Below are 14,188 nucleotides of genomic sequence, written 5' to 3' on the forward strand. Positions count from 1 at the left end.
GCTTGTGTAGTTGATGCTTAGATCCTTGGCACCCAATAGAGAGGGCCGAGCACATAATAGGGGTTTAAGTAACATTTAAGTGTACACATAAGCTACTATCTTAAGCTATGATGAGTTAGATGATAAATACAACAAAAAAATTTTCAGTCACAACTGCTTCAAAGTTCAGTTGTGAAAAAATGTGTAACTATATGTTAATAACTCAACCTACCCACCATGAGAGCCCCCGTTTCAGATTATTAAAAAGTTATTCCTCTAAGATAAAGACAAAGACTGGATATTTTCAATCACCACTTTTATTCAAACTGACATCACATGGCTGCGGTTATGATACATTGAGAAGTCCACAGAATTTCTGCCCCCCCCCCACAAAAGCATTAACTATAAAGAAACACCAGACAAACTCAAACCGAGGGACATTCCACAAAGAAACTGGTTTGCACACTTCAAAATGTCAAGTTATTAAATACAAAGAAAGGCTGAGGAACTGCTCCATACAGAAGGAAACTCAACAGTCATGACAGTCTGTGATCCTGGATCAAATCCTGGACCTCTAGAGGACATTTTGGAACAATCGGGAAATTCCAAGTGAGGTCTATGAAGAAGAGGGGTATACCCATGTTGATTTCGATGGTATGTACTGGATCACATAGGAGAGGAATTTTAAAGAAGAATGACCAGTACCATCACCAACATTTCCTGGCTCTACAGCACGTGTAGGATAACGGGCACCTTGGATGTGATTCTCAGTTCGGTTACATTCAAGCAATCCACTGCGAAAAGACTGAGAACACAGGATAATGTGTTGACACTGAAAGTGAGAAGTCACAAAGCACAGTGGGAAGAATGCAAAGATAGGCAGTAAAGGGAGTTAGAGTCAAAGACAGAGGAAGTATAAAGCATTCAAGTATGGGATAAGGGCACTTAAAAAGGCAGATATCCAGTTGGTCTTGGAATTGGGGTGGTAATCGAGGGTAACAGGTATGAGAGTTATAAAGGAACAGCTAGCCTCAAGCCTAACAGCTTTTATCATATTTATCAGGAGACCAGCATTCTGTTACCAGCTTCATTAAAAACTAATTATAAATACTACTCAGCAATAAAAAAGAACAAAATACTGATACATGCTACAACATGAATGACCCTCAAACACACTATAGTAAATGAAAGAAGCCAGATACAAAGACCACATATTGTATGATGCCATTTATATGAAATGTCCAGAAAAGGCTAAACTATACAGACAGTAGATTAGTGGTGTCCTGGCACTGGGGATTGACTGTAATCCCCATGTGATTACATTAAATAACAACTCATTTGTAATCCCAAAATTGAGGCATAGAGCTATTTAGTGACAATCACAGTACCTAACTCATAAGGGCTCTTTGAAGATCAAATGAGATAATACAGTTTAAAAGCTTAGAACAGTGCCCGGCACTTGTAAGGGCTCAAGATGTACACGCGCACACACACACGTCCAGCTTAAAAACTTAGAAAATAAAATGCATGTAAAGAAAAACAACATGCATATAATAAATTATAAACGTAAATAAAGTAGAAGTTCATACTTTAAAGATTCAGCAACAAATGATAGTTCACCCTAGACCTATTTCTTAATCAAAGTAAATAGTTCAAAATATTTGGGGAAAACTTTTTAAATATACATATAAAGTCTAAGAACAAAGGAAACTTACTATATTATTTCCCTAATATTTGGGGTCTAAATAAAGTTTCAGAAAATGTTGAGACTCTTCCTCAGCCACTCATTTTCTCAAGTTGACATTTTGATGTGTTAATTCCCTAATTACGTGATCTTTCAGTATGTTCCACATTTTATTTCTCCATATAAAAGTCCTTCATTGAATATGGACATCCATCACAGATTTTTACTTTCGTAATTTTTTATCACAAAAAGTAGGCTGTTGCTGTATCTTAACAATATGATCTGGGACCAAAAGACCCAGCAGTCAATACTATTGAGGCCAAAGGCCCCCACCTCAGTGACATACGTACGCTCTTCCATGTTTTTCTTGTCCTTTAGAATATACGCTGTGATACTGGAGACGCTACGGTTCTCTCTTCCCAGTAGGTGTCAAATAATGATCTAGACACTGCCTCCTGAACTCAATCCTGTTCATTGACTCTTTCAATACAGGTATACAAAGTGAACAGTTGCTAACCCACTATGCCACCAGTCAAATAAATAGTTGTTTCATTTTAATCCTTTGAAATGACTACTCCATGAACATACCTGTATATCTTTGGTTAAACTATTTCCTCACCAGCATCAACATTTATATTCTCTTATTTATTATCTCTAAGACCATTTATAAAATGAACTTGTTTTCGTTACTCTCTGATTCCTTAAGTATTCCCAGAAAAACTTCCTAACATGAGGAGAAAGTAGAGACAAATTTCAATATTTGATAAATTTTATCTTGATAACTTTGAAAACAAATTTACTCTTTAAACTGCATTATAAAAAATACATTAGTCTTCACATTAGCTTTACATGGAAATATATACTTGCTTGAATATTTAAATATAGTTTCTCTTTACCAAAAAGTGTCACTCAGAGCCCTAATTACACAAATAATTTAAATGCACAAATGCAAAACACACTTCACACAATATTGTCCACATACTGTATAACTTGGGACAATTGTAATAAAAATCTATGCAAGATACTGAACAAGGACAAGAATAATAAAATATTCACTGTGGTTATAATTTAATTTTTTACTATTAAAAGAATTTAATGCATTCTTGAATACACAAAAAACATCCAACTGTTTCATCTAATCTGCAAATTAAGCAAAAATATTTTGACAAAGGGGCACATCTTACATCCTACCAAATTCTGAAAGTAATTCATTTCTAATTTAATTTAAATTATAATTTTTACAGTTTCAACTTTTCAAACTTGTCTAAAATAATGATTACAGGAACTTAGAAATATTTCCAAAATGTTAAAAAAAATAATCAGGACTGTATTATACTTTGATATTTTTAGTAGTATAAATTTTAAATATAAACCTTTTTTCTCTCAAAAAAACGGTATTTAGAAGAGTTTCCAATGTGAAAAAAGTAGTAAAATTTTTTAACTGCTTTTGATCATTTGAATTGTGAGAACTGTCCACTCTGCATGATGTAATCACAATAGATATGACACCTCACAGTTATGGAGTACATCATTTCCATGTGATATCTTGCTTTTTAACTTAAGCAAAAAGCATCCAGAATGCCTACTAGTAGTACTTAAGGAAATTACCGCGTCTAAGCTATAGGAGAAAAAGACACCAATACCCACAAATAGAATATTTTTACGTATTAGCTGCTTGTTTACTTCCTAATCAGTAGGACAGTTTGCTTTCCAAACGAAAATTGGAAGATTATTTTAAACTAGTGGCCCATAATGTTGTCTTAAGAAAGGGAATTAAAATAGGTTTGTATAGGAAGCAGGGTTGAAGTTGCTTTGCAACTAAAAATATAAACATTTGTCCATTTTTTTTTCAACAGAATAACTGTTTTAAATTTAGAAGTAAAGAAATTACAACAGAACACCATCATAACATACCCACAGGTTAAAAATGGCCCCTGAAATAAAACTACATTTAGACACCAACTGTTACACTATATTTCATTAATTCTAAAGTAACACATTTTTATCTCTGAAATCATGGTACACTGATCTAGTTTCAATTAAATATGGTTTGTACAATATAGTTGAAATTCGTGTTTCCTTTAACATTAATGATAGAATAGGATCCAGGATCCTTGTCTTAATAGGATAATTGGATGCATCTGTACCAACTGGACCAGTGTCTCTGAATAAAGGATCGAAACATATTCTGAGTATCTCAGACCCAAACTGCTTAACACCTTTTGTTTGAACTATTAAAATCAGATAGCAAGTTTAAGGAAAGTCAAACTAATGTACAAATAGGTAGTTTTTCCCTTGAAAAATTGGCCTCCGTGTAGGTCATCAGTTTCACTAGATCTTTTGAAATAGTAAGATTACGAATAGTTTGTTAATGACACTTAATGGTCTGCCCAAATTACCAAACCAATAATTTCAGTTCAAGCTGTTACAAAAAAAGATATGGTAGTGGCTGAAATATTTTGAAGAGGTAAGGCCATAAGATAACCCAGATTTTCATAATAAACCACCAACACTTCAGGTGGAGGGGAATAAAGGTGGTCGAAACCACTGATTACACTGGCAAGATCATTTTCCCATTAAGATCTAATAATGCTAAAGAAAAGCCTACAGACATTGTATATGTGCGTGTGTCCAAATAAGGAAAGTTAGAGACTTGCAGATCCAATTTAAATGAAGCAGGAGGAGTTTCTGTTTATGTATATAAAATCACTAGGCAGTTTTTAAAAACTCGATTAAAGATCATGGAATCTCATTTTCTTGAATGCTTTAAAAGATAAATTATATTTGTTTCTGATTATTTAAATCAGCTCCATTCAAAAGTTGAGATAATTATAGTTTCTCCTTAATTATCCAGTTAGAATACGGTATTGACAATGCCACTCTGAAACACACAGAATGTAAGTACATGTTCATTTGTTCCAATTCTTAAAAAGTAAAAATAAGATAGCATTTAATGTTTGCCACATTCATTTTTGCAATATGATAACCTGCTGACATGAGATACAACCATAAAAAATAAATAAGAGGGACAGGATTTGAGGGAGAAAAAAATGTATCCTCTGCTAAATTATGGATATAAATTAAAATGAAGCTCTTCTACAGCAAATGGACAAAGGATGTGTCTGAATCTTTTTTTTTTTTAAAAAAAAAAAAGGACCTTAAACACGAATTTTAAATGAATTACAAAAGTTCTGAAAAATAATGTCTGTAGCAAAATAGTTGAAGGTTAATTTTTCCACCAAAGCTGGGAAAGCTATGTGCACAAAATGTATTTCAAGTGAAGTACCGAATCCTCAGCTAGCCTGAAAGGAAACGCTTCTAGGTGGCCTCATTAGCTGGCGATTTGTCTGACAGCCGAGTCCTCATCCTATCAGAGTACGGTACCTGAGAATATAAGCTTCTCAAAGCATATATTTTAACAGGTCTAAAAGGCTTTCTTCTTCTCTTCCTAGGGCGTTTTTTAGTACCATTCCGCTTTCTTCCTGCAGCGGGCCAAGAGTTCTGCACAGGTGGCTTGAGAGAACAGCTAGGGACTGCTCCCAACTGCCCCTCGGCAGCCGCCACGGACGGAACCGGCAGCCCCGAAGGAACCGAGGGAACCGGCGGCCCCGAGGGAACCGGGGGAACCGACGGCCCCGGCGGCCCCGAGGGAACCGGTGGCCCCGGCGGCCCCGAGGGAGCCGGGGAGCCCAAAGGCATTTTCGCTGGTTTCTTCGCCTTCTTTGACTTAGTGACGTCGCATTTTTTCTGAAGATGCAGTCGAATAAAGGCGCTCCTGGACTGATATTTGCGACGCAAAAAAGCAGAGTATTTTGAAATATACTTCCTAATTATATCACTTAGTTTGGTCCGAATCCAAATGGACGGCTTTTCGGAAGCGGTTCCGGGTTTTTGGTGGAGAATAATTGGTTTATAAGCCTTCTGGGGGAAACCTGGCTTGCTAGTTTTCATCTTCCTTCTCTGAATCTTCTTTTTACCTTCCAGTATCTTCCGTGTGGCTGACTGGGGGGAGGTTCTGGCAGCATCGCCGCCTACAGGAGTTGACTGGAAATTACTTCCCGATGGAACTTGACTAGCACTCGAAGTCCCTGGTCTCGGCACACGTTCGGGAGAAATACGGGCCCCCGGATAGGCCATTAGCTCATCTCTTAGCGTCAAAATGCCTGTTGGATCAAAGCCTTCTGCAGGACCATCTTCATCTGAACTGGAGCTTAGGTCGCTCAAGTGAATTTGAAGCCAGTTATTTCTGTCAGATTCTGGAGGACTTGTTACAATTTTCTTATTCAATGGGTCATAGTAGTCAAAGGACCTCCGCTTGTATTTGTACTGTATGCTAACATCCCGACTACTTCTGCCACCAAGGTACTTTTTAGCAAAGTTGAAGGATTCACCATTCTGAAACTTCATATTTGAAGAAATAACATAGACTAAGGCATTGGGTTGCAAAGGCTTCAAAACTTTAGTACACGTTTCAGGAAAGTCAAGTGTTCCAATTTGCACTCTGTTTCTCATTTGTCGGTCTTTCTGTAAAAGTAAACGCTTCCTTGTTGGCGAGTCTTCCTCTGGTCCACTTGCTTTCGTCGCTGACTCTTTTGTGAGATTGGTTTGAGTTCCATGGCTGACTTTTACAGCCTGGCATCGAGAAGCCACTCGCCAGGATTGTTCATAAGGCCTCTTTGCTGTAGGATGATGGCTAGGTTTATCTAAGGCCACTGAAAAGTCATCAGTATCTGAAATGCCACCTGCATTATCATCACCATCTGAAAAAACTTGAATCGCTGCAGTGTCCTGACTAACGTCAGCCCAGGTAATCTTTTTTCCTTTATTCAAATTTTTTTTTTTTACTTTCCTGGTCTCACAGTCGTCATCAAAGTAGCAGTGGAAACGACCTTCCTTGAATTCCTTCACCAGAGCGTTAATTTTCATGTCATCTTCTCTCATTATCTGAGACCATGTCTTGCCTACAAATGAAGGAGGGACATGAGGCAAGGCTTCGAGAACTGGTTCATCGGGATTGTCTTCTATGACCTCCTTTGCTTTTTCCCGGTTCCTTACAGAAGCAACCCTGAGAACAGGGCCTGAACGGGAATCGCCTTTTTTTCCTTTTAGGTCCACAGACCTCTTCTTAAATCCTTCCTTTTTACTAACAGCTTGTTGAGGCTGGCCACTATCAGACTGAAGAGAGCGATCACACTGAAAACTCATCCCAGAACCGCATGGTTCGCAGCTCCTACTTTCTCGATCTGCATGTTTTAACTTCGGGTTTCCTTTACCAGCCCTTTGACGGCCTGCTGACCCAGGAGAGGCTTTGCGAGTCCCCGCAGACCCCCTCGATTCACAGTGCTTATCTTTTCGGCCAGTATTTTCGTCTTTCCTGTGACAAAAGTTGCTTCCTTTATCAGCTTTCTGAAGTTTGCCAGTCACAGGCTCAGAATTGTCTTCCCATTTAAAGTGTGTCTTAGGACTATGAGGTCTACAACTCTTACCTTCTGAGTCAACAAATGTCACCATTTCTTTATCAGAGCCTTGCAACGGGTAAGTCACAGACCTATCTGGGGGATCGATTTGAAATTTTATTTCAGAACCATAAGACTCACAGCTGGCCTCTTGGAGAATAATATAGTCTTTCTTCTGGTTTACTACTTTGAAAGTCTCTTTGGGTTCATTTGTCATTGATGGAGGAGACGCTTCACAAACATATCCTACTTCAGAATCACAAGAGTCACAGCACTCACCTAGATCAAAATCTTCCGTGTTTATACAATCGATTTCTTTGACAGTCATGTGAGGGGAGTCAATCACTGGCTGAAAAGGGATATCAGACTCAGCAATCACTTCACAATCACTATCACTGGTCACCAGGTCCACAAAGAGCATCTTCCGAAGATTTGCTTCTTTAACTGACACCTGAAGTTCGTTAACCACTATTTCAAGAGGAACATCAGAATCACACATCATTTCAGAATCACTAGGTTCACTGCTCTTTACTTCCATGCCAAGATGCCGTTCCTTCGGAAGATCTATTTCTTTGCACACCACTTGAGACTGGTCAACTTCTAACTGAAAATGAACACCAGAATCACATTTTATTTCAGAAACACTAGGTCCACAGCTCTTACTTTCTAGGTCAGTATGACCCCTCTTTTGCGAGTTTATTTCTTTGACAGTCAGAGGAGACTGATCAGCCACAAAGTGAACAGGAACATCAGAATCGTAACTTACTTCGAAGTCACCAAGTTTATAGCTCTTATCTTCCAGGTAAATACGGTCTTCCTTCCAAAGACTTACTTCTTTAACAGATTTTTGAAGCTGGTCAGCCACTGACTGCAGATGATCATCGGAAATAAAAGTTATTTCAGGACAAGAAACATTGCTCTTATCTTCCAAGTTGACATGTTCCCCTTCCAAAATGTGTGGCTGCTCAACTACTGACTGAAGAGGGATATCTGAAACATAAATTATTTCAGAATCGTTGGGTTCATAGCCCTTATCATCCAGACAGACATGCCCTTCCCTCAGAAGATTTATTTCTGCTGTAATAGCCTCTTGAATTTCATTGGCCACAGACTGGAGAGGTTCATTAGCATCAAAATTTATTTTAGAACCAATAGGTTCCACAATCTTCCCTTGCAAGTCAACGTGCTCCTTCCAAAGGTTGATCTCCTTAACGACTTCTTCAGTTTGGCCAGCCACTGACTGAAAAAGGATATCAGAATCATACACAATTTCAAAACCCTTGGATTCATCCCTCTTATCTTCCACATCACCTTCATCCCTCTTATCTTCCACATCACCTTCATCCCTCTTATCTTCCACATCACCTTCATCCCTCTTATCTTCCACATCAACTTCATCCTTCCAAAGGCTTATTTCTTTAACGGTTTTTCTAACCTGGTCAGCCACTGACTGAAGAGGATCCTCAGAATCAAAACTTATTTCAGAACCACCAGACCGACTGTGCTTCTCTTCTAGCTCAATATGGTCCTGATCCAAAATAGTTATTTGAGGTTGATCAACTATGGACTGAACCAAGAAATCAGAATCCAAACTCATTTCAGAACCACTACATTGGCTGTGCTTATCTTCCACATTCACATGACCTTCATTCTCAAGGTTTACTCGTTTAACAGCCACTTCAGGCTGATCAGCCACGGGCTGAAGAGAAACACCAGAACCATGGATTAATTTAGAACCACTAGTTTCAAACACTTTATTTTGCAGTCCAATATCCTCTTCCTTCCACAGGGTTGTTCTCCTAACCACTTCCTGAAATTGCCCAGTCAATGGCCGAAGAGGGTCACCATAATCAAACCTTACCTTACAATGACTAGATTCACTGTTTTTATCTTCCAGAAGAACGTTTCTTTCCTTCAAGAGGGTTGGCTGAGGTTGACCAATGACTGAATGAAGAGGGGCACCGATATCCAAATTTATTGCAAAACCTCTCGATCCAGTACTTTCACCTTCCGGGTCAACACGGTCCTCCTTCAAAACAGCGATGTGAGGTGTTTCAGTCATTGACTGAGGAGGGACGTCAGCATCAAACATTATTCCAGAGCTACTGTATTTGTCACGCTTTTCTAGAACATGTTCTTCTTTCTGAACACTGATTTCTTCGACAGCTATCTGAGGTTCAGTCACTAAATAATGAGGTACATCAGAACCTGTTTCAGAACCACTAAATTTAGCACTTTTACTTTTGAATTTAACAAGCTTTTCTTTCTGAAGCCATATTTCTTTAACAGCTATTTCAGGCTTCTGAGTCACTGACTGATGAAGGTGGACACCAGAATCCAAACCTGTTTCATAAACACTTAATTCACTTTCCTTATCTTGTACGTTTATGTGTTCTTTCTGATGGCTTGTTTCTTTCACAGCTATGTTAGGATGATCAGTCACTAAATGAAAAGACATGTCAGGTTCAGCTATGTTAGGTAAATGAAAAGACATGTCAGGTTTCAAACTGATTTCAGAAATACCAGGTCCGTTACCTTTATTTTCTAAGTGCATGTGCTCTTCTTTCTGAAGGTTGACTTCTTGAAGGGGATCTTTAGAATGTCCAGTAATTGAATGAAAAATATAATCCAAGCTTAATTCAGAAACACTAGGTTCATTTACCTTACTTTCCAGATAGATCTGCTCTTCTTTTTGAAGATTTAGCTTTTCCAAAGCTATTTCAGGAGAGTTAATCACTGAATGAGGAGGGACATAAAAATCCAGACTTATTTCAGAACCACTGGGTTCCACATTCTTCCTTCCCAAGTGGATATAGTCTTCTTTCTGAACGATTACTTCTTTAACAGCTAGTCCAGGTTGATTCATTCCCGACTGAACAGGTATGCCAGAGTCAAAAGTTACTTCAGAAACACAAGGCTTAGGAGTCTTATTTTCCAGAGGACTAGGTTCCTCCACATAAATAGCTACTTGAGACTGGTCACCTCCTGAGCGGGAAGCAGTATCAGAATCAAAAGTTATTCCAGAACTATTTGAACCACAGTGATCTTCCAAATTAATGTGCCTTTTTCTTATTTCTTCAATGTCCATCTCAGACTGCTCAGTACCTGACCTAGCAGGGGGATCAGATTCAAAAGTCAGCTCAGAACTGGAGCATCCATAGCTCTTAACTTCCATATCAAAATTTAACTCTTTCAGGCTTATTTCACCCAGAGCCCCTTGACGCTGATCACTAACCGATTGATAAAGAGAAGCATTAGAATCAAAACTCTGATCAGAATTGCTAGACTTAACACTCTTATCCTCCAGGTCAACAGGTACTTCTCGAAGGTTTACTTTTTTAACTATTACTCCTGATTGGCCAGCCATTAATCGAGCATCTGTGTGGAAACTCATTTCAGAACCATGAGAATCATAGTTCATATCCACAGGTTCATTCTTCTCTTCCAGAAGACTTATTTCTTCAACAGCCCTCTGAGATTCATCCGTCACTGTGTCAAGAGAGACCACATAATCAAGATGTTCTTTAGCACTACTGGATGTATGGCTCTTGTCTTTCAGATAGACATGTCTATCCTTTAGGTTTCTTTCTTTGACAACCAGTTGGGGATGGTCAACTACTGACTGAAGAGAAACATCATTATCAGTACTTGTTTCAGAACAACTAGATCCATAGTTTTTATCAACCAAGCCAATGTGAACCTTCTGAAGTTTTGCTTCTGTGACAGCCACTGGGAGTTGGTCACCCAGCGACTGAAGAGGCAAAGCAGAATCAGTACTTATTTCGGAACTACTAGATCCATAGTTCTTATCAACCAAGTCAAGGTGTTCCTCCTTAGAAAGGTTTCCTTCTTTTGCAGGCTGTCGGGGGTAGTCATCGGCTGATTGAAGTAAGGCATCACAATCAAAATTAATCTCAGAATCACTAGATTCATAGCTTTCATCAACCAGGCTAATAGGCTTTGCCTTCTGAACACTTACACCTTTAACAATTACTTGAGTCCGGTTGGTAGCCAACTGAAGAGAGCCAGCACCATCAGAACTTATTTCAGAAACATAAGATTTATCGTTCTTACACTGCAGATCAGCATATACTTCCTCTGAAATATTTACTTCTGTGGCCGTCACTTTAGACTGGTCAGTCAGTGAATGAAAAGAACTGCAGTCAAAACTCATTTCAGAAGCTCTCGATTCATAGTTTTTATCTTCTTGGTCAACTTGCTCTTCCTTCCAAAGGTCTTGTGCAGCCTCTTCGGGCTGATTACACGCTGACTGAAGACAGCCACGAGCAAACTTTGTTTCAGAAATCACTGAGCTCTTCTGTTCCAAAAAGGCTGACTTATTAAAAACCAAATGCTTTTCCTCTTGGGTCTGATCCATACCCGAAAAGAATTTCTCACGGTGCTTTGCAGCAGCATCTTCAAAGAGTCCTTTATTAGAAGGCATACCAGTTTTATTCACATTGATTGCTTGGTTTACAGCCAATTTGGAAAGAGATTCAGATTTTAAAGAGCCTTCAGTACCCATAAATTCACGGACTTTAGTGCCAGTTGACAAAGTTTTACACTGAGACTTTACATCTTCCCGTATAATCAATTTATCTGAATTTGTACATAAAGATTTTCTGTCTGATTCTTTAGGTCTCTGATATGAAACTGAAGAAGTTTCTAGATTGGACGATAGCACAGAATTTCTAGAGCCCCTGTCTGGCTGTTCAAGGTATCTGTCAACTTTGTTTGGGTCACATTTTCTGACTGGACCCAAACTGGCTGCTGCTGGTGACCTAGTCGTTTTAGTTGTAACCGGTCTGTCATAGGAACTTCCAGGTAAACAACTAGCAGGAGCACTAGAAATCACCGAGGGACATATTAAGCTCTGTCTATTATTTGTAGCTTGACCAATACCAACTGGATTAAATTCTTTCACACCACTCCCAATTTTATGAACAAACTCCAAGGGCTGCTGCTGTCCCTTCTCCAGTTTTTGGATAACTGATGGTCTAACTGAAACCCCCTGTATGTATTCCTGAGATTTACTAGGTCTAGAATGTAACTCTTTACTAGGTTCAAAACCCTTGGTGGAGCTCTCTCCTTTGACACCAGCGGCATCATCAGTCATTTCTTCAGAAATACAATCATCAACAGGAACCACTTCAGAGGGTGACGCAGTAGGTGACACGGTAGGTGACGCAGTATTCGTAAGAAGTCTCTCATTTTGCATTGATCTAGAAACCAAGGAGAAAAATCCATAAATATATTCTAATAGAATGTTAAGGTAAAGGCATAATAAAGGTTATTTTCTTTGCGTCCTGGGCCCAGTTGTTAAGGGGACAAAGAATCAAGGCAATCCCATGAGGCTGTACACTATGTGTGTTTTCAGGTAGGTAAATCAGTGCAGGAGATGGAGGGAGCTCCACCAATTGCTACTTAATAAACACAAATGGCAGGGCACCTGGGTGGCTCAGTTGGTTGAGTGTCCAACTCCTGGTTTCAGCTCAGGTCATGATCTCACAGTTCTTGAGTTCGAGCCCCAAGTCAGGTTCTGCACTGACAGCACAGAGCCTGCTCAGGACTCTCTTTCCCTCTCTCTCTTCCCCTTCCCCGCCCACAATCTCTCTCTCAAAATAAACTTTAAAAAAAACTTTTTTTTTTAATCAAAAAAGAATAAAATCAACACAGATGGCTCCTAAACATGAAAAGCTGTTCTTAAAAAAAAAAAAAAGCCATATATCAGAGCGGTAAACAGTAAAAAGTTTAACATCAGTCACTTCACTTTCCAGCCTCCGGTTTTCTCCTAGATTAAGAATATAGTATTATTTTCCCCCAAGAAATTGTTTTGAGGAGTACATTAGTTTTGCTACGTAAAGAGCATTTTTTAAAAGACCCGGAAAATAGTAATCATTCACAAATGTTAGTTTGTGAATTCACAAATCTTAACACATTGTCGTTTCTTTTGAAGTGTTTATTTAAATTCCAGTTAGGTAACATAGAGTGTCATATATTAGTTTCAGGTGTACCATATAGTGATTCAAGAATTTTCATACATCACCCAGTGCTCATCACAAGTGCCCTCCTTAATCCCCATCACCTATTTCACTCATCCTCCCACTCACCTCCCCTCTGGTAACCATCCGTTCTCTATAGTTAAGAGTCTGTTTCTTGGCGTGTCTCTCCTTTTTCCCCTATGCTCGTTTGTTTTGTCTCTTAAATTCCACATATGGTAAAATCATGCAGTATCTGTCTTTCGCTGACTGAATTATTTCGCTTAGCATAATACTCTCTAGCTCTATCCACATGGTTACAAATGGCAAGATTCTGTTCTGTTTCGTGGCTGAGCAGTATTCCGTTGTATATATATACCACATCTTCTTTACCAACTTATCAGTCAATGGACGTTTGGGCTGTTTCCGTAACTTGGCTATTGGAGATAATGCTCCAAACACAAAAATAAATTCAAAATGGATTAAAGACCTAAATGTAAGATATGAAACCATTAAAATCCTAAAGGAGAACACAGACAGTAACAACGTCTCTGACATCAGTAAGAGCAACTTCTTCCTAGGTATGTTTCCAGAAAAATAAACTATTGGGACTTCACCCAAGAAAAGCTCCTACACAGTGAAGGAAACAATCAACAAAACCAAAAGGCAACCTACCACTCAGGGTGCCTCAGTGGCTCAGTCAGTTATGTGTCTGACTTCAGCCCAGGTCATGATCTCAAGGTGTGTGAGTTCAAGGTTTGTGAGCTCTGTGCTGACAGCTCAGAGCCTGGAGCCTGCTTCGGATTCTGTGTCTCCCTCTCTCCCTCTGCCCCTCCCACACTCATGTGGGAGCACGCGTGCTCTTTCTCAAAAATAACCAAACGTTAGAGAAAAGAAAAAGGCAACCTACCAAATGGGAGAAGATACTTGGAAATGACATATCTGATAAAGGGTTAGTATCCAAAATATATAAAGAACTTCTACAACTCAACACACGAAAAACAATCCAATTGAAAAAAAAAAAAAAAAAAAGAACAGAATACAGGAACAGACATTTTTCCAAAGACACATTACAGATGGTGAACAGACAC

General features: G+C 38.9%; 1 protein-coding gene across 5 annotated transcripts in view; it reads right to left on the reverse strand.

Moving 5' to 3' along the window:
- Nucleotides 1-278: 278 nt before the first annotated feature.
- ZDBF2 (zinc finger DBF-type containing 2) overlaps nucleotides 279-14,188 on the reverse strand; it is a 31,834-nt gene continuing 17,924 nt past the window's right edge. For 4 of the 5 annotated variants that reach the window (XM_058707592.1, XM_058707601.1, XM_058707612.1 and 1 more), the window contains one exon: nucleotides 279-12,341. In XM_058707592.1, coding sequence (XP_058563575.1) covers nucleotides 4,982-12,341 — 7,360 coding nt within the window. In that variant the 3' untranslated portion in view covers nucleotides 279-4,981. The remainder of the gene's footprint in view (nucleotides 12,342-14,188) is intronic. The other variant, XM_058707614.1, reaches the window with a different exon arrangement.

Source organism: Neofelis nebulosa, chromosome 2, assembly GCF_028018385.1.
Source record: "Neofelis nebulosa isolate mNeoNeb1 chromosome 2, mNeoNeb1.pri, whole genome shotgun sequence".
Classification (NCBI taxonomy): Eukaryota; Metazoa; Chordata; class Mammalia; order Carnivora; family Felidae; genus Neofelis; species Neofelis nebulosa.